Source organism: Gobius niger, assembly GCF_951799975.1.
Source record: "Gobius niger genome assembly, chromosome: 2".
Classification (NCBI taxonomy): Eukaryota; Metazoa; Chordata; class Actinopteri; order Gobiiformes; family Gobiidae; genus Gobius; species Gobius niger.
The window spans coordinates 15843702-15865411 of record NC_136853.1 but is presented as its reverse complement, the minus strand read 5'-3'; the positions used below and the strand labels follow the sequence as shown (position 1 = coordinate 15865411).

At 41.3% G+C, this 21710-nt stretch overlaps 1 protein-coding gene across 1 annotated transcript; it reads right to left on the bottom strand.

Moving 5' to 3' along the window:
• Positions 1-243: 243 nt before the first annotated feature.
• On the bottom strand, positions 244-19630 carry atp2a2b (ATPase sarcoplasmic/endoplasmic reticulum Ca2+ transporting 2b). Its single transcript, XM_079582566.1, has 24 exons — positions 19110-19630; positions 18878-18895; positions 18322-18404; positions 17572-17676; positions 14491-14629; positions 8077-8157; positions 7423-7508; positions 7186-7341; positions 6968-7109; positions 6722-6888; positions 5859-5947; positions 5683-5785; positions 5476-5607; positions 5278-5397; positions 4979-5197; positions 4783-4906; positions 4474-4685; positions 4171-4391; positions 3894-4096; positions 3729-3814; positions 3520-3653; positions 3312-3429; positions 1468-3219; positions 244-1088 (listed from the first exon to the last, which is right to left on the bottom strand). The coding sequence occupies exons 1-23, from the start codon at positions 19225-19227 to the stop codon at positions 2947-2949; spliced, it is 3129 nt and encodes a 1042-aa protein (XP_079438692.1). The 5' UTR covers positions 19228-19630; the 3' UTR covers positions 244-1088; positions 1468-2946.
• Positions 19631-21710: the final 2080 nt, after the last annotated feature.

Sequence of the window (21710 nt, the reverse complement as noted above, 5' to 3'; positions counted from 1 at the left end):
TGGTGTATCGCGATGGTCTTTCACATGAGAAATAGTCTTGAGAATCAGAATTTGTTTATTCATCTTCAAGGGGAAATTGTAACACATATGAAGTGTGAAGCCTATGTCATGACACCATATGATGAACAAAGCAGTCATAAAGCAACGCCACAGCCTCAAATGAGCTGGGACCGGCAGGCCAGGTAAATGCACTGACTCAAATGTTTCCCATGATTTAATAAATAAAGACTTGACACTGACGGCTGAAATAATATATTGTTTTATTTACCTGAAACAACAACCTCAGTAATGCACTACAATCATCTTTAATAATGATCCCTTCGCTTTTCATATTGTACTTTGACCAGACAGGCCATGTCCCAATCAAGTTTTGTCACAGTTTTTACAGCAGTTAATAAAGATACATGATATTATAAACACAAAAGAATAATGTAGTATTGCAGGATACCTCCAATGAATCAAAGTGTCATTCTGTTATGACCATTGAGGACTAATTTATTAAAATGAAATCCATTACTGACTGTCTCAGTGACAAGATGGCTTTACAAACAGAGCACAGTTCAACATCAGCCATTTCTTTGTCTATATTGTGCAAATTACTCAGATAGATACAAGATAGAATGTGTATTCCCATGTCTATTATATACCAATCTAAAAATCTCACTGTGTAAGTATATTGTACAATAGATTTAATATAAATACAAACTGCAAAGCCTAGATACAGCTGAGGCGCATGCACGAGTTGTTGTACACCAATGTACAGCTAAGACCAATGGTAGCCCAGATATAAAAAAATTGTCTACACCGCAAGCACCATGGAAGATGGATCTCATGTTCTTCATGCACATAGTGTGGAGGGTCACTCATTCCAGCTCAAACTGGAATCTGCTAAATACACAATCTCCACAGAGGTATAACGTCATGTTGTGTCATTGTACACATGGCAGATACTGGCTTTTAGACCATCTCTATCCTAATGTGTTCTAACTGTGCGTGGGGATACATACGGCTGATCTAGTGTTCAGAGGTGAGAAGATCGGACAGCTGGGAAGTAGGTCTGTCCTGAAAACACGCTTAGGAGAGCCAACCTGGAAACCAGAGCAAATCAGCCTGTTAAATTCAATCACAGGAGAACAAAAAAACATTGTATGGTAAGAACTGACAGAATACCATTCACAAGGAATGGATGAGTGTCATAAATTTAACATATTGCTATAATTGGTATTTCCATACTATAACATAAATGTATTTTGTATTTTTTTAAGATTCTGGTGCCCAAGGAGCATATGTCTTTTTTCTCTTGAGATCAATTTCTTTCTCGTTGTTGCTACCATTTCACTTACGTCTGTAGTAAATGTCTGATGCCACTAATTACATACATCTCCAAACAAATTCAACAACATACAGGTATTGCATAAATGGTCATCACAATCGGGTGGGTGAAAAATAATCTTTGTGAATACTCACTCTATTGGTAGGTGAGCCAATGGAAGGCATTGGGAAAGAGCACACAGTTGTTAAGTGGAACACACAGTGCAAACAAACCAGGCTCAAAAAGCATGCTTCTGAGAGAGATCCAAACACTTATTCTTCATCCGGCTCAAGTTAGTGCTGTTCTGGGCTAAGGTCGTCTACGTAAACAAAAGGCCAAACACAGCATCTCTTCTCACATATGCACAGAGAACCCATCTAACTACAAGGACCATATTTTGGCCAGGTCATAAAGCAAAAGTGAAGCCTTCATTTGTCAGTCATATCAAAGTATAAAATGTGTAAACAAAAGTCCATGTTAATAAAGCAAAATATTAAATGAAGACAGAAAACACTTTGATTCAAAGGGTTCTTGAATGTATTTTCTTTATGGTAAAAAACAAAACAAAAACATTTGGGAGCAATTCATGATCATTTGGAATATTTTATAATTTTCATTTAGAAACTCTTTAAAGTCCTTTGAATCAAGCACTATGGAGATGAACATCTGCATCTCCACCAGTTCTGTCCGAAGCACAACACAACTATTGACCAAGAGCTCAACAAAAAGATTCCTAGCAAATTTAAAAACTAGTTTTGTTCCATTTTCTGCACAAATAAAGGGGCACACCTCAGATGTGGACAATAAAAAGCCATGAAGAAAAGCCTTGAGATGAGCAGAAAATTGTATCATATTGAGGTAGCTGTGCTCTGCCCAATGCAGAAAAACTGGCTTATTCAAATCATGAATAAAAAAAACATCCATGGAGTTCATTTACACTCTACCAAGGGGTCTATTCACAATTAAATTAAGGATGAAGAACCACAGAGTTCATGCTTGGTCACAGGACATGCGGCTTTTGTTTTTTTGAAATCTTTTTTTAAACAGAGCATTCAAACGTTCACACCAAACTTTTCCTAGTTCGTCGGCCTCTTGACGCTCATCTCTGAGTTTACTGAAGACACAATGGTAAACATTAGAAAGAAAACAAATCAAGGCGGAATGTCTAAGCCACACTGGTCAAACCATTTACAAAGCCGTAAAAAAAGTTGCATAAAATAGTGTTTAGTCTCTATACAGAACAATGACTTTCTGATATCTTTCCGTTGTAAATGAAACCAAACAAAACATGTGTGAGGTGTAGTGAACCAAACGAGCAATAGCAAAATGATTAAAAAATATTACACCATCAAGGCATCATTAACAAGAAAAGAAAATTTGAAATTATTTTTCTGTCGTCTAACACTCCCATCAACCATTCCATACGCCTCAGACTCCTGCCCCATATCCATGTCAACAGTTAATAAGCTATCATGTTTAATTTAACTTGGTCCTTCTCATACACACTGGCACACAGTTTAGATCTACAAACACCTTCAAACGTACTAGCTATGCAGACGGGGAAAGGGCGGAGGAGAGAGAAGTGGTGGCTGTGATGTGGGGCAGAAGGAAAATGGAGGTTGTGCTCAAGACAGTCAGGACCAGAACATGTCGGCCAAGTTAGTGTCAGAGCTGTAGATCCAGATGACCAGTGGGAGGGTGATGGCCACGAATGGCCAGGAGATGCCCTCAAAACATGCACACAGGGAACAGCCTTTGGCGCTGGCTTCCTTCTCCAGCTCTTTACCGGGCTCCAGGTAATTTCTAGCAGCAAACTTGAGGAATTCGTCGAGCAAAATGACAGGCAGTGAGATCTTCAGCACCATCAGCCATTGAGTCAAATTCAGAGGAGTGATCTGAAATATCATCTAAAAAAGAAAAAAAAAGTGTAATAAGAGTATGTTTAAAATACAGAACATTTTGTGCACTTCTGTAAGTCAAAGGAAGTCTAGTTTCTTACTGGTAGTGGTTCAACATAGAGGATGAGAAAGTGTAGAGACATGGAGAGGCAGATGGCGCCCAGCAGCCAGACATTCTCCCATGGAGGCATCCGCAGCAACGACTGGTTTTCTGACACACTGACAAGGACACACAAACATCTTATGAAGGCTGAGACTAAAAGTGACATGTTATCACGGCCTCTTTGGCTGTGCGAGAATGTACTGTACCTGTTCAGAGCATTGCACATCTCAATGGTGACCAGCACTGAGAGGGCCATGGTCATGGGATACGGAGATTCGAAGATTTTACAGTCCAGGCCTTCAAAGTCTGCAGTATCAGGGCCACACTGCAAGAAGTGGCTCTATACACAAAAGAAAACCAATGTTAAGATGCCATTTAAGTTACACAGGAATAATAATTTTTAAAAATGCTTCACCAGTTGGTAAAAGGTGATTCTAGGACCATCCTCAGCAGCTACAAACCACCAGGCAGCGGCACCAACAGTCGCCGCACCCACATAACCTGGTTCAAAGGAAAATACATAAATCAGTCACGCACAATGAACTAGAAGGCCAGGTTTATCCCAGTTTTAAAATCTTACATCCAATAGCCAAGTATCTGAAGAAGAGCCATCCTGAGATAAGAGGCTCTCGGGCATTGCGTGGAGGCTTGTTCATGATGTCCAGATCAGGAGGGTTAAAGCCCAAAGCTGTAGCTGGAAGACCATCAGTTACAAGGTTGACCCAGAGCAGCTGGACAGGAATGAGAGCTTCAGGGAACCCCAGGGCCGCTGTAAGGAAGATGCTGTGGAAAACATAAGGAAATCTCATAAGGTGTGAACATTTAAACAGGCTGATTTGAGAACATGTCTTTCTTACCAGACAACCTCTCCAACATTAGAGGAGATAAGGTATCGAATAAACTGCTTCATATTGTTGTAGATGGCTCTGCCTTCCTCGACTGCTGCTACAATGGTGGAAAAGTTGTCGTCAGCGAGCACCATCTCAGAGGCCGTTTTGGCCACAGCTGTACCGGAGCCCATTGCAATGCCAATTTCAGCTTTTTTCAGGGCAGGAGCATCATTCACACCATCACCTGTCTAAGTGGAGGAACAACAGGGGCAGATCAAGTTTTGAACTCAAGTCACCTGTGCAAACGCCTAATTATGCCATATGACTTACCATAGCTGTGATCTCATCATAGGACTGCAAATATTCGACTATCTTAGATTTGTGTGATGGTTCTACACGGGCAAAGCAGCGGGCTTTGACCACCGCTTCCCTTTGCGCAACTGGGGACAAATCGTCAAACTCTCGGCCAGTGTAAGCCATGCTGGATACATCATCGTCTTCACCAAATATACCAATACGTCTGCATATGGCCACTGCAGTTCCTAAATTATGCATACAAATAAAAGCATTTAAATGACTTGACTACATCAACTATTATTATTATGTTATTCTCTCACTTAGTACTGATAAATGTGTTACCTTTGTTGTCCCCTGTAATCATTATTACTCTGATTCCTGCAAGACGACACAGTCGAATAGAGGCTGCTACCTCAGCCCGGGGAGGGTCCAGCATGCCCACACACCCAACAAATGTCAGATCAGCCTGGCAAAAAGTGCATTTTAGTAAAATAACATTATTTTAAACAGATGATGAATCTAAAATGCTGAGCCCTACTTCATATTCAATAAAGCGGCTGGAGTCTTCCAGTACGAGGCTGTCTTTGCTGATGGGGTTGTCACGAGTAGCCAGTGCCAGACAACGCAGAGTGTCTCGTCCAGTCCCGTACTCTCTGATCACGGACATGAGCTTTTCTTTGATGCCAGGGGTCATCGGCACCTTGTTACTGCCCACACGGACATGCGTGCATCGGTCAATCACACCCTCAGGAGCACCCTGTGGACAGAGATAAAAGTTAAGTCAGATCAGAAGTAAAACACGCTCATGTGAGTAAAACACTGCAGTAGAATCCTCACCTTTACAAACATTTTGCCAGCTGAGGAGCGGGCTTTATTTGGAGTGCAGTAAACAGACATAGATTTTCTATCTCGGGAAAATTCCAGTGTGAATTCTTTCTTCATCAGTTGCTTTATTACCTTAAATCATTTTCCAAACAAATGCAGACGTCAGAGCCATAACTAACAAAATGACAAAGGAAACTTTTAGATACATACAGAGTTACACGCGTTGGCTCGCTCCACTTTGGAAAGGCCCTTTACATCTGTATCAAACACATTCATCTTCTCTGCCAGACACGTGAGAGCCGTTTCTGTGGCCTCTCCTACTTTTTCATACACACCTTTGGTCTGAAAAAAAACAAACAAAACACCGCACTTTACAAGAGGTCATTGCGGACATTGGTAAAACATGTAAATACGGACCTCATTGTAATCCAACGATGAATCATTACAGAGGGCACAGATAGAGGCCAGCTCTACAAGGGCGTCATACTGGGAACACTTGACAGGCTTGCCATCATGGAAGCTACACAAGACAGAAAAAGACTGTTATATTAAGTGATTGACAAAACATAACAGAGATAAGTGAAAATACGTACACTTCTCCTTCTGGGGCATATGTGGATCCAGTAACGGTGAACTCTTTTAAAGAACAGCGATCCCCATCTGCTTGGTCGAGAATAAACATCTAAAAGAAATGATTACATATGTTGTTATCTGGTGACGTCAAAGAATGGCTGCAGGACATTACTTCAGCCTGCAGGTGGTGGTATAGGTCGTTTTTAACAATCACCAAGTCTTTGTACACAATTCAGTAATACATGGAGATGAAGCTGCTATCCTTGCGCTTTGGCAGAATAACAAAAACACATAAATGACATTGTATAATAAACCATTACATATTTTAATGCAAGGAAATCTCTCCAATTAACCTCCCCTTTATTTGAATAGATAAAATATGTCAACTATAAAAGGTGGCCTCTTCAGTTACTGCAATTCAAAGCTCAACGGCCACTAACAGAGCAAACCCAATTTAAAACAACGGCACCATTAAGAAAAGTTGATGAGTTGTAATTGCCTCCCTTTCGTTACATAAGAACAGTTATGCAATGATGGTGATGGAGAATAAACAATACAGTATTGTTCTTGGATGTTTAGACTTTTAGAGCTTTCTCTAGGCCTCTTACCTAATCACCCTGACCAGTGCATCCTTTGAGCAACATTCACTGTCCCTTAATCACCTCACTGTATTCTGTTTATCATCAAAACTGTGAATATGATTGTGGTTTCCTCCGTTACAACGGCGTTCCCGTAAAACAGGCTTATGTTTACTCTAACGCGCAGCAATGAGTGTTCCATGAAGATTTATTTGTCATTTGTCCAGTAACTAGTTGCTTTTATCACACACTGAGGGATGACAGGAAATGTAAAAAGCTTTAGTGTCGGCTTTTGAAGATCTTACCCTGCACACAGACATCTGATTTGTGGTTAAAGTGCCCGTCTTGTCAGAGCAGATGACAGAGGTACAGCCCAGCGTCTCCACGGACGGCAGACTGCGGACGATGGCGTTCTTCTTGGCCATTCGCCGCGTTCCCAAAGCTAAGCATGTCGTGATGACAGCGGGAAGACCTGCAGAGAAAAGAGGGTAAAACCTCATCATATGCACTTTGTCGCCTGCACCAACGATAGTAGAGGAATAGATAATTACCCTCAGGAATAGCAGCCACTGCCAGAGCCACCGCAATTTTGAAATAATACACAGCCCCACGGATCCAGGAACCTCCATGGACCGGGTCATTGAAATGCCCGATATTTATGATCCATACAGCGATGCAGATGAGGGTGATCACCTTGATGAATTATGTTACAATTGCATTACAAAGACACATGTAAAAATATATACGTGAAATAAAAGATAAAACAAACCTTTGAGAGCTGCTGACCAAACTCATCCAGCTTCTGCTGAAGCGGCGTGCGCTCCTGCTCTGTGGCAGCCATCTCGTCTCGGATTTTGCCGATCTCTGTGTTTCCTGCTGTGGCCACCACCACGCCAACAGCTTTACCTGCTGCGATGTTGGTTCCCTAAAGCAGAATGACGTTTGAACCAATATTATCATGTCATAAACCCAGAGGTGAGAATAATGGTTGCGAACGGTCACTCACAGAAAAGAGCATGTTCTTCTTGTCTTGGTTGACGGCTCGTGGGTCAGGCACCGGGTCAGTGTGTTTGATGACTGACACAGACTCTCCTGAAGTACACACGTTACAATGATATGAGCAGAGATCATTACGAGCACAAAGTAATAGCTGGCTTGGATCTTTGAGCAAATCATGCGTGTGGAAAAGGCTTTGCTGCCCACTGGATAGACCTGACAATTACTCAACACTGTGTGGACTCCAGCTTTCAAGCGCTCCATCAGCCGGTGCGCTCAGAGTGTAGTGTCTAGTGAACTGTGTAGGGTATACACAGCTCAGAGTCAGAGCAAAATGACTGCATTTGACAGACAGTATGGCCATGAATGGGGAGGAGAACAAGAAAGAAATAGCTGAAACGCCAAAATATCTCCTGGAATTTGCTACCAATTAAGGCAGCAGAACAAGACAAGAGATTTAAGGCTGCGATTCCCATAAACCGTGTCTTGGTTTAGCCGAGCTCTTAAACTAATAAGGCTGTCTCACTGCTTACAGATTTATTCATTTACCTTTTCTTTCATCCGAGCGCACAGTATTATTCTAAGAGCGGCAGCCGAGCAACCAAACTTACAGGACATTACACACACTGCACATGAACTTTGCATCTATGATAATAGGTTTTACCTGTAAGAATAGACTGGTCCACCCTCAGTGTGGTCGACTTGATAGAACACAACCTGATGTCCGCAGGCACTTTATCACCAACTGTGGATTACACACAAAGACAAGCACACTTTAAATAAAAGAACACTTCTGTATTGCATATGTGTATGATATGAGATTTTTATTATTACAGAGTTGATAAAGTACAAGTCCAGTGTTTTGTTTTGAAGAGAATACTGTGGGATAGGGGAACATTGCTTTGGTTTCAATAGGTTACGTTCATGTCGTGTCAATACAACTCTATGGGGAGAAACTGTTTTCCCTGATCAATATTTGACAGCGATTGGATTCACAAACGTATAGTATTATTCTTATGGCTGAAAGTCCTTTCTACAGGGCAACATCACACATGTTTATGAGGAAATAATGAGACCATAGTTCATATGTGCTGGAAGAGATGACTTTGAACTTTGTGGCAGTTATTGTTTTATGTGAATTGGAACTAGAATTGCAGCGATATTTTATAATACTATACTATGTATCTGCATTTTAAACTATCGGCTCTTGAATGGTGTGATGCCACGGGAACGCAAACTATTATTATTTTGTAGTAAAAATGTAACTCGGGGTCTGTTAGCTTTGAGTTAATCAGAAGAGTATGTTTTTCTTTTTGTTTTCATCATGTAATGTCTTATCCCAATGTGTCGCTCAGCTTGTTTTTAGGCTTCGCTGGGCACTATAATCATGTCTCCCATTACTGAGAAACACTGGGGTGACAATCAAACTGAATTACCCTATTTTAGATGAATCTAAAAGGTCAATCTCAATCATCAGCAGCATGGTACTTTATGTTCAACAGACCTTTAGCCAATCCAGGGGTTGCAGATCATTGTTTCTGGTGTGAAATTTGGACTTTGTGGAAGAAAATTGACACCAATTTTCACACAACTGATTTGTTGATAAAGCTGATGTTTATGGTGAAATGCAACGCAATATTTGTTCTATGTTTAATCTTTAAAAATATAATCGATAATGTGGATCAATATGAGGAAAACAATCAAGACGTCAACCAGCTGCTGTCAACAATCCTGTGTGAGGTTTCGATCTGCACAGAGCACTGGTAAAAGATGGTACCAGTTGGTAGAAGAGGGGAGAGAACACAAAGATTTCCCAGAGAGCCTCTTAAATGAGCCTCTATGGACAGCGGAGTACTGACAGCTGTAATGTAAACAAACCCTTGGCTTTTTGCGTCGGCCCGTTAGAGCGCAGACATGAGAGGGGAGAGACCGGGAGATGGAGAAGAGGCTTCGGATGAGTTCGACTTAACACACGTCCAAAAATGGGAAAACTATTTTGATCTGTAGCAAACATGTGTTCCTGGTGTAAGGGGGAGGGGGTGAGGAAAAAAAAGATGTAGTTTTTGTGGAAAAGGAAAACCCATTCCACGTTATTGAACCATAAATAGAAATGATGTGACGCCAGTGTCCACGGCCGTATTCTCACCGGGGTCACGATCTGATGAGAGCACGGCTTCGGAAGAATTATCTGAGAGAGGTCGTTTCATGGACACATTGAGAAGAGGATGAATAGTCTTTTTGTGTTAGGTCTGCGGATGCTGATTAAAAACACAGGATATTAAACTTCACTGCTTGTGCAAGTTTCCGACACAGTGCTGTATCATCTGCACTGCCAAATATGGTAGTCTAAACTCTCTACTTGAGCCCCCATCACCTGCCCACCTATAAACTGTCTTCTTACGAGACATGGGATTATAAGGACCAGGACCGGAGTTAAGGGTAAAGATGAAAAACATCTGGAGGCAGCAAAATCTTAAAGTTCCTTTTGTCAAAGTTTTCATGAAATACACTTTTCTATCTCAGATGAAAGCTTGGGAGACTCTTCTGCAGTCTCATTTGAGCGGCAAAAATCATTATCATTGTAACAGTCAGAAGAACTACTCAAATGCTTTTACACAGGTCCGGGAATGGTCGCTCACATGCACTGGAGCTCAATAAAGAAAAACATTATCTGAAGAAAGCCCTGCCACAACCTTGTCATATCAAATATAACTTTGGACCTCGACCTGATTGTGTGAAGCAGCTTTTTTGTATTTTAAAAACAGTAGCTTACCACCACAGTATGGATTGAATGAATAATGCAATATTAAGCGTCTTTGAATGTCCCATCTTGATTCTTGATTATTTGTGATTTTAATGTATGCTATTGGCTTGAGCTGGCTGTGAAACAGGCTCCTGTTATGTAGCTCTTGTGTGAACAGATTATTTTATCAGGTTTTTCCATCTCCCCTGAGCCAGGGACAAATGTCAGTGTTAATACACCTGAGACGGAGCTGCCTCTGAACAGACACGCAAAGTCACCTGTCCCTGAAAACTTCACATCCAGAATAGAGCTAGCATTTTCTGAAAGAACCATTTGTTTTATGGCTTGAATCAAACATGTGGTGAGAATCTGATGGAAGTAAAATAAATAAATAAATAAAGGAAGTTTAATTTTGTAATACACACAAAGGGCTGCGCTAACAGCGTCCTGTGACATTTTATGAGGTTTTCTACTCCTCATGGGAGCCCTGACGTTTAAACCCACACACACAGGTGCTAAACTCTACACAGTGCATGGCCTCCATGTTACATTCATGCTCTAATACTCTACTGTGTATAAACAGAGCCAGCAAGCACTGCTGTGTGTCTGGTAACTAGGGCTGCACAATATAGCGCAAAAATTATAGTAAAACAATATTAGGTGATGCAATATCTCCATCACAAGAAGCCAATATATATATATATATATATATATATATTATATATATATATATATATATATACCACACCAGACAAGACCCCAGGTGTAGACTGTGCAAAGAGGCCAATGAGACAATCCAGCACATAACAGGGTGTAAGATGCTGGCAGGGAAAGCTTACATGGAGCGCCATAACCAAGTGGCTGGTATAGTGTACAGGAACATCTGTGCAGAGTATGGGCTGGAAACCCCAAGGTCAAAGTGGGAAACACCTCCAAAGGTGGTCGAGAATGACCGAGCCAAGATCCTGTGGGACTTCCAGATACAGACGGACAAAATGGTAATGGCGAACCAACCGGACATTGTGGTGGTGGACAAAGAGCAGAGGAAAGCCATTGTGGTCGACATAGCAATACCAAGCGACTTCAACATCAGGAAAAAGGAACACGAGAAACTAGAGAAATACCAGGGGCTCAGAGAAGAGCTGGAGAAAACCTGGAGGGTGAAGGCATCAGTGGTGCCCGTGGTCGTTGGGGCACTCGGGGCAGTGACCCCCAAACTGGAGGAGTGGCTCCAGCAGATCCCAGGAAATACATCAGACATCTCGGTCCAGAAAAGTGCAGTTCTAGGAACAGCAAAGATACTGCGCAGAACCCTCAAGCTCCCAGGCCTCTGGTAGAGGACCCGAGCAGGAGGAAAAAGAGACCGCCCGCGGAGGGTGAGGAAGAGGTTTTTTTTTTTTTTATATATATATATATATATATATATATATATGTGTTTTTATTTTTGCAAACTCAGCCACAACAAAAAAATACATGGAACTTAAGGGACTATACAGAGTGTACATGTTCCAGCCATGTCCTAATGTGTAGAATGATCCCAGAACTATTCAACTGCCTCTAAAATCTTGAGTTTTTTTTAGTTTAAATGTAATGGCACATGTATTATAACATCCCGTTTTAGTTCAATATTGTGCATCCTTTCTGTTGACGTTGCATATCCAGAGGCAGCAGTGATGACGACAGCTGAGCTGCCACAGGCAACAGAGAAGCAGAGCCCATGGCTTAAGTGGAGACAATAGACAGGCCAGCCCATAGTGTTCAATAAAAGAGGACAAGAGGATCTCTGGAGCACAAATTACTTTACAAATGACCCTTTACAAACTTTGGATCCGGTGCTGTTTTTACACAACTCATCAGTTACCAGTTTGCACCATTTATTGTGTGTGAATAAGCTGACACTTTACAAAACATTAAGTGCATCGATCTTACAAATGACAACCAAACCAAAGAATCATCACTGATGAGGAATAACTGCTCCTGCCAAGTGGATAAAACCATAGAAATGACAGAAATGCTGTTAACTTTCCATGTCTGTTCCTACAGATGTGTGTCTCTAAGCCAACGGCTTCCCAGACCTGTTTGACTCCAGGCTTCCATCCCCATACAAAAGACTGGAGAAGAAAGGCAGCCAGCCTCAACATGGACTGAACACATATTTCAGAAGTGAGGAATTGTTTAGTGTTTCAACGGTGACTGCAGTCCATTACTGACTGTAATAATTTGTAATGAATGGCCTGTATCTAAACTACCAGGTGTTTCCAGCCTGTGCTCATAAAAGCCCTTTCATTGTTTGGAAACACTGCGACGGTGGGCGGGGCTTAAGGAGGCAAAAGAAACCTCCCGAGGAGTGGTTCTCAACTGGTACAGCTTCACAACCCACTATCTTCCTAGTCTAGGATAAGCCGCCACCCAAATATTGTAAAATACTGTATTTACACATGTTGTTAAATAAGCAATACATGGCCAATAAAGCGGAAATCACAATCGAAGAAACACAGTAATGTCATTTTAGCAGACTAAACAGGACAGGAGTATTTTTGTAACATTTTACCAATTAACATCAAGAAAGAAAATGCTTCCTGGGACCAGAAAAAACTGGTTGTGTGACCCACTCTGTGCCCCACCACATTAATTACAGATTTAAGATGCCCTCAGCTATGTCTTTTGGAAATGTTACTGTAGGTGTCAGTAGTGAACCCTGCCCGCACCTGGCTTTCCTCCCAAACCCACGCCTCTCTGTCCTCCTGCACACGCTGCTGCACTGATGGATTCAAGGACAAACGGAAATCTCATTATTCTTGTGTGCAACACACATTTATCAGAAGAATAAATAATATATGCAGAGTAAACTGTAACGTTCACGTAAGTCTGCATTTAGAACATACAGTATTACTTAATTTAGAACACAGTTCACAATGAAGAGCTTTTATTTTCCACGACCTCTCAACGCCTCACACTCCTCCCGGTGCATGTAACCATAAGGAGAACATTTTTTTGATTAATAAACAAACTGACATTTCACAAGGATCTCAGCTGCATTAGATGTTTGTCAGATTACCATCTTTTTCTAAACTCTGACTGTGTTAGCCGCTAACTGTTGGACCGCTAGCTGTTGGACCGCTAGCTGTTGGACCGCTAGCTGTTGGACCGCTAGCTGTTGGACCGCTAGCTGTTGGACCGCTAGCTGTTGGAACGTTAACTGTTGGACCGCTAACTGTTGGACCGCTAACTGGGGAAATGTTAGCTCGCTGTTGGTGTATCTAGCGATGCAATGTGGTAATGTGGCAACAATTCCAGGCCGGCAAAATGGAGAAGCCGAGGGGAGCTTTGAGGAGGTATTTTAACACATGGAGGATTCTGAAACAACAGTTCAGTTTGTGAATTTCTCGAGCAACATTAAGTCACTCACTGGATTGTGACAGCGACATAATTTAATTATGGCTTTGGGGGTGACCCACTCTGACCCACACACTAAATGGAAGACCCACACATGAAGACCTGACTGGGCTCCAGGTAGTATAGGACATGTTCATTAATTATTCATTTAAAATAAAGTTTTGTTCATGTTTTCTTATTTCTTTTACACAATTTTTAGTGCCATTGATGTAGATTAAGTGAATTAGCTTATAAAGTTTAGCCAAGTTGCATTAGAGTGGCAATTGTAGCAAGCAGGTTACTGACTTCTTTGTGCAGGTTGCTTTTAGAGTGTCACAGTGGGGTTTGACTTGGTGGCAGGGGACGAAATGCCAAACATTTAGGAAGTCTCACTCTCTAGCATGTAAGTAACTGCTCCTTCAAGGTCAAGGTCAAGGTTAATCTACATAGCATAGTCAACACTTCCCAACGTGCTGCACAAGCTTCAGACAAGAAAAAACAGACAATGCACAAAGTACAGCCTGGCTCACTCGATCAAAATATTTTAATTTGGATCCATTCATGGCAGAAAACAGAATAGGCACATGTACCATCATTTCAATCAATTTTCAGATTGAAATTTTAAAATCATACGAAATTAGGTGCTACCAACTGCATTTTACCATTTCCAAAATAAACTCACATTTAAAATGACTTTAAAGCGGCAGTACTGCTTTTCGCTAGAGTGGTGATGTCACTGATAACGAAGGCCGACTCAATGACATCAGGGTAACCAAGGGTAACCAAGTATCAGCTCAGAATGTCCTATTTTTGACCGTACTATCATGAATGAACAGACACAGGGTAAGAGTATGTGCACTTACTGATTCAAAATGGCAGTAAAATCTTGCATTGTCTTTATGATAAATAAAGACAATCTACTTGTGACTGACTTCATTAAATATTTGTGTTGCGTCTTACCTGCCACCTCCACAATATCACCAGGTACAATGTCTCTGGCTTTGATCCTCTGCACGCTCTTCCTGTCCTGACGGTACACTTTGCCCATCTCTGGCTCATACTCCTTTAAAGCTTCAATGGCATTTTCAGCATTTCGCTCCTGGGGAAGAAAAAGAAGAGAAAAAAAAGGTAAGAAAACCATGCAGACAAATGAATCTGAGAATGGACGATAATACGGTTAAAGATCCATTCGTGGTTGTTTATCACTTCCAGTTCTTCAATAGATTTACTGCAACCCAGCGGAGCAGCTGAACTGTCGTGAGATCTGAAACCTCAGACTCAAGAAAGTGTATCTTGAAAACCTCAAGACGACACATTCAGGCTCACATTTACAGTGGATCCAACCAATCGTGAGGACCCAACACAATAGGACCCGACCGATATATATCGGCCAATAGGGTGCTTTCAATATCGGCGAACAGCCGATGAAAAAAAACATATCTCCGAATCTGATCCAAAGGCCAATATCTCTGGAACCAAAAGTGATGTACTTTTTTGGTTGCACCGGAAAGAACCCAGTCAGAGCTTAAAAATGAGCCACAACTTAGGCCTCAGGGGAGCGGAGAAACATTGCAGTGAAAATTGATCACAAGTTTGTTCACCTATTCTATGTATTTTATGTTAAGACTTTTGCGTATAATTTTGGAATCATAAGAGAGACTGACTCACTGTTTTGTTTTCTAATCTGCTGATTTTTGTCTTTCAAATAAGCATCCTCTGAAGTACTTACTAAACATGAATGTCCTGTATTAAATCAGCCCTATACCCCTCACACAGCGCCCCCTGCTGTCACAGCTCAACACTGACGCATTTAGAGGCTTCATGCACATATATGCATATATTTATTTCTATTGTTTAAACGTTTACTATAATAAAACATGTTTAACTGTGGGCTATTTGAGAGATAAGTAAATAATTATCTCGGTTGGGCCCAACAGCACAGCAATGTTGGAAAATCCCAGGTATGCTGCAATACGCTAACAAACACTTAATTCAATTGTTTTAGTTCTTTGTTGAATCGCTATGTTTTGAGACTTGGCTGTAATTTGCTAAAACGAGGTGTGCTTGATGAAAAAAATTAGTACAAAGCCGTGATGGTTGCCGTTGTTTCACCTAAGATGTATTTTATATTTTGTATTATATTTGATGGTAACTGTTTTATGATGTGTTGCTGCCTCTCGGCCAGGTCGCTCTTGTAAAAGAGGTTGTAAATCTCAATGAGTTTTTACCTGGTTAATTGAAGGTTAAATAAATAAAATAAATAAATAATATTGATCAGCAGCAAATATCCCCAAAAAAGTCAGTCCATTTCTGAACAATTTAAACCAGAGCCTTTACAGATGCTGAATGGCCAGAGCAGTTGTTGTAGACATTTGGAGATTTCGCGCTCAATAGATGCAGACGCTGCAGTGGCCTAGGCTGGGATAAAAATCAAGTTGGTAGGTCAAATCGATTCATATTAGAAAAAAACGTTTTTTTAGCCCTCTGCTCAGAGAAAGGCCCTAATGTACAAATGTGCTAAGAAGAACAGAGCCCACCTACAGATGTTTTGTTGTTTTATCAGCTCAATCCAAATACAGTATAAATAATTTGGATGTTTAACAATCTTTGTTGCACAGTTAGAGAAAGGGTTAGCCTTTGCAATTTTGCTAATGCTGATGCACATTAATTAAATACACCAAATATATATATATCCAAAATATATTTACAGTCCGCAGATATTTTGATGTAAATGTGGGGGGGGTGGGGGTGTCAAATCGAAAATCGAGTTTTTTGGGGGAGAAAAATTGCCCAGCTCTAGCAGTGTCGACACATAAAACTGATTTCAGACGTCGAGGTGCAGCTTCTTGCTTCTTTAGAAATAACCTCAGGGCTGTGACCCTGGTGCAGCTGGTCACCGGTCTAAGGCTAATAAATAATGTATCCCATAATATTATCAACGGTCTGCTGAGTGTAAGCACGGGGCATAAGGCGCACCAACTTTGGTACAGCTGTTTCTGCATTTGCGCATATCACACCCCCGACACCAAAACAGCTGTAACAGTTTCTCTATTAAACTCTTACTTCGCCTCTTAGCCTTAATCGAGCACATTTTCTCTAGTTTGAGAAAATGAGGATGAAAACACAGCAAAAACGCATCAGAAGAGCGGCAAAAACACAACAAAACAGGCAACAAAAAAAGACAAAAAATCTGACGGAAGAAGTGACGACAACACGAGGAAAAAGATCATTTTTTGTAAGTTTTAGCTTCCGAATGAGGCGTTACACTGGCCTATAGGCTGTACACGCTCCAGTCCAGAAGCTTTTAGATTTGGGTAAAGCCGAACTGGAGAATATGTGCTCGGGTTAAGGCGGAGGGTAAGAGGTTAACAAACCACAGACGCCTTCATGTGCCACAACACCAAATTTGCATTATAAGCCGACATGCACAAGGGAATGCACCGCCTGTTCCAGATGTTATATTGTGTGAATCCACTTTGGCAAATTCCTGAAGTCTGATATTTCTCCCATGTTTCTCTGTGAAGTCCTTTGACAATGACTCATTCTTATTTAAGCCTTTTTACATGGTTTTGTTTTATTACATGAAACAAAAATGCTTAAAGGCAACCTTCAGTATTTTGAAAGGCGCCAAACAAACAAAAAAAAACTTTTATTGTTTCATTTTTTTATTTGTAATTTGTTTTGCTTTGAATTTGAAAATCAATTATAACATATATACTACATGCTCTTTAATTCTGGTGGTAGATCTCAGGCTGAGTGCACTTTCACTACAGCTTTCTAAAGGCAGCTCCTTGTGTGGCAGCCATGCAGCACACAGCTATACAAGGCAAGACAATGTGCATAACCCCAGGTTATTTCAGTCTTTGTGAGGAAAACTCATGGAAAAAATGGTTATGAGGCTGCAGCCTGTAGAGACTTATGGGCTTCAAAAAACAAACCAAATTCTCAATCAGGGAGGCTCCAACTTGTATTCAATGGCGATTCTACATTAAGTTAGCGGTCTTAAATACAGAAGATCTAATATTGTACCACAGTTATTACCTGCCACACTCCTACAATGGCGTTGGCTATGAGGATAAGTAGGATGACAAAAGGCTCCACAAATGCTGTGACGGTTTCCTCTCCCTCTTCAAACCAGGCCAATACCTATGACACAGAATAAAGGGAGAAAATTGTCAAGTTAAGAAGTAAAGCTTGCTGAAAGACACTTCCAATCAGTATCTCAAGCTCAATCTTACAATACATCAAGCTCTCACTCCTTAGCTAAAATAGACAGCAGTGTTTCTAAAAATAGATTTTTAATTAATAACACAATGAACATGTTGAAACCAGGGCAATAGGAAGTGGGCCAAGTCTGTTAGACATTTGAAGGGCAGAGTAGTAGTTCACCTCAGAAATCTGTGCCAGCAATTACACCCAAACCCCAAATACACATTGAACATAAAAAAATATCTAAAAACATATATATATAAATAACAATAACATTGAGAGAAGAATATTTTTTTATGCTACTAGACCATGTAGTCTTATTTCATTACACAGGCCTGGGCGTGCACTGAGTCCACTGAGCGGACATGCCTTTATAACCTGTGAGTTATCAGTCAACACAAGAAAAGCGTCAGGCGCCAGTGGATGAACAAAACCTATTACAGGGCAGACATTATAGCCAGTAAATCAGCTTAACAAATTAACATAAAAAAAGACATCATTAGCAACCAGTCAACTTGCTAAACACAACACTGGCCACATATAGAGCATGGGAATATGGAGACAAACGTGTGCAATACTTACAAATGATATGCAGGCTGCAAGTAAGAGGATCCTCACGAGCAAGTCTTCAAACTGTTCAATAACCAGCGCCCACAGGGATTTGCCTGGAACAGTTAATTTGCAATATTACTGCATTATTTCAAACAGACGTCCACTCAGACTACGGGACCACCTGTGGATAGATTTGTCTTTATACAATTTTAGGAGCAAAAAATGTACTAAAGGCCCGCTCTCTGGGGACGGGAGGGAGATTTGTTTTTTTTTATTGCGCTATTTCACATCAAGTAACCAAAGCACTTCACACAAGGAGAAGTGAAGCGCTTTGGTCCGATTTGTTTGTTAACAAAAAAAAAAAGGGAGCGTGAACACAAATAATTCAATGTGATCCAAACTCATTTCTGACATTTCGAGTGCATTTCCAACAGCCCAATAGGAAATAAAGGAATATGCATGATCATTTGGGAAGCAAAATGTGATGTTTGCCACACTGATGTAAACTTTAACTGATTTCAAGATAAATCAGCCCACGATAGTCTCTTGTATTAATGCAATATACTATGATGAGATGCATTCTTACCTTCTTCGGCTGGCAGCTCTATGGTGCGATGAGGGGACAGAAGAGAAAAGGGCAGGGTTAGCATCAGATCAGTGTAAAATGACAGTGAACAATGTTGTATTAATGAAATCACACGGCATACAGTGGGTTAACAACATAATGACGTCCGCTCTGAATCTACAGCCGTCAGCTAAACATGTCACGGGTCAATCATGTATCCTTTAGAGCCAAATGATGTGAACACGTTTCTTACCATTGGCTCCGTATCGATCCCGCTGCTTCCGAACTTGCTCCAAACTGAGCCCGGTGCTTTCATTGACGCTGAAGAAGGCATAAACTTCCTCCACTGTCTTTGTGTGCGCGTTGTCCATGGTGTAAGACGGCCACTTCAGGACCTGCTGGTCCCAACCTCTAACGGTCACGGCTCTTCGCTGTCACTCCAGGATTTCGGACACGTGGGCAGCGATTGGCACTAAACACTTGTAACGGGTCAAGCTTACCCACCAAAACGGATAAAAGGCCGGTAAGAGCAGAGTGCAGGTGCCTTCTGAATGGACAAATTAGCTAGCGAGCTAACAGGCTAGCTACGTGCTGGTTAGGCTTGAATTCGCCGGCTCCGTTTCTCTAATCTTGCCTTGAAAGTATAAACAAAAGCTACACAAACATCCCCGTTAAAACTTAGTGCAAAACAACACGATGGTTCTCATCCCTCCTCCCACACGTTAGTATGTTTGGTCCTTAAATGATGTTAGGCATGTGTCCGTGTGGCAGCTCCTCTGTCTGCCTCATAGGTCTGCCTCATAGGTCTGCCTCGTCTGCCTCTGCCCCGCTGCAGTCAGATCTCGCGTGTGTCGAATGCGGTTTGCAGTGTCCGCTCGTGGAATCCGCTCATTGGCTACAGACAGCGGAAGTCCAACTCTCTCGCGTCTTCTCTTTCCTTTGCCTCGCGAAACACTTTAGTTACATTTTCAGAGAGAAACACAATCTGAAATCAGGGGCACCGGAATCCGGTTAACAGTGTTAATGGAAAAAATAATACATTTATTAATATATCCACCCTTTTCAACCATCCTTGTCCGTTTGGCGCTTGCCGAGCCGAGACGGCCGAGACGTCCCGGTAGCTCATTTTTTTTTCCTAGGATGGAAAATGCCTTTTTCCATTGATTTGAGTGTTTTCAAGGTTAGGTTTAGGTCTATGGGTAGTTTGGATCAGTTTAAACCATAGAGATTAAACTACCCACTGCGCAAAGACACGTTGAAACAACGTCTTTTTTGGGTCATTTTTGGACGTCCAATTTTGGTCCCCTGAAGGTGCAGACTGTTACTCCAGATGACGTCTTTTTTTCAACGTCTTTTGGACGTGCGGTATTAACGTTCCCAGGACCTCCGGATGAGGTCGAATTCTAGTCCAAATTAGGTCGTTGTCGACGTCTTTTCTACGTTAAATTTAAATTTATTTTTGTCCGTTTGTATAGGTCTATATAGGCTCTACACGTATTTCAGACAGTGGCAGGTAAAACGCGGAATTTCCTTGACCTTCTCTATAAATACCTATACAATATACCGCCTGAATGCATTTTCACCTTAAAACACAGCATTTTAAACCAATCAATCTCCATGTTCAGGATCCCGTTTCCAGACCAAGTTTAGGGCTAGATCATATATCACCTTTAGGGGGCAACACAACGCCATTACCAAAATTCCATATTACCTGACTTTTTTTTACACAAATATCAAATTCCCTTACTTTCCAAGTCTGGAAATGGCTATGGAAATTCCATGACCGGTGGGAACCATTACTGATTGTTCTTAGAATAAGACACAAGAACACTAGACACTATAAGACAAACTAGTTAAGCAGGTAAACAACCCTGTCTTACTATAAGATCAATCAGTAATAGTTCAATCTAAGACAGTATTTACCTTTTTCAAAACACTGTGGAAACCATGTCTCAGGTAAAAAGAAATCAAGTCAACACAATCCATTTGGACTGATAATGATCAAAATGATACAATTTATAATGCAAATGGACTTCTGAACTCCTACACCTTTACAAATGAATCACAATTCAATCCCCATTCAATTATCGTTTTTATTAAACACTGGCAAAAAAGGTCAACCTGCAAACTAGTAAAAGTTATGGATAACTGGCTTGAAGAATAAAGTAAGTAAGTGCTTTATTTGTCGTACGACGACAAATAAAGCACTTTTTGTGTTCAGGTGTTAGTCCCAAGCTGCGTCACCACTGTGGGCAAAACTGAGCAGCATGTTTTTGGAGGTCAGGGAAACAGTAGCACCCGGAAGAAACCTGGCTGCCTTCAGTCTCCATCTGATCTTCTAAAACCGTACAGTGCCTCCTGGGTTTGTCCCTGTTTCAGAGCGTGGCGTCCGACACGGGTTGGTTGCACCTCCTCCATCCTCTTGCAGCTTCCTCTGCTCCACAACAGTCTTTCACCACCTTCTCCTCTGTCCCTGATTGGAGGTTTTCAGTCCTGAGAAACGGTGGCGCGATCTCCACCTCCCCGTCTTTGTGGTGAATGTTTAAGGTGTTCAGAGTCACAGTCTTATGGAGCCCTTGGTTGCTGTTGAATCCAATTTCATGACTCCATCTGTACGAGCAGAAAAGACAAGTGGTATGAAGCAATCTGCTGTAATACACCATTCCCATACTTGAACGCAAAATACATCCCTACCATACTGGATTAAAAAAAAAAAACATCACAGCAAATGTTAAAAATGGCTACGGTAAACAATTGGCATTGCATTTTTTTCTGCCAACAGGAGAGTACATTATTTGTGTACTGTTTGTGACTTGTTTTCCATTTTCAACATTATATGGACTTACCTTCATAA

Bases quoted from the DNA above. Each gene is read 5' to 3' on its own strand.
- atp2a2b (XM_079582566.1), bottom strand. From the start codon at position 19,227: ATGGACAACGCGCACACAAAGACAGTGGAGGAAGTTTATGCCTTCTTC. The intron at 4,686-4,782 runs GTAACACATTTA...TGCATAATTTAG, and splicing joins GATTACAGGGGACAACAAAG to GAACTGCAGTGGCCATATGC. The intron at 3,430-3,519 runs GTACAGTACATT...TGTCCTTGTCAG, and splicing joins ATGTGCAATGCTCTGAACAG to TGTGTCAGAAAACCAGTCGT.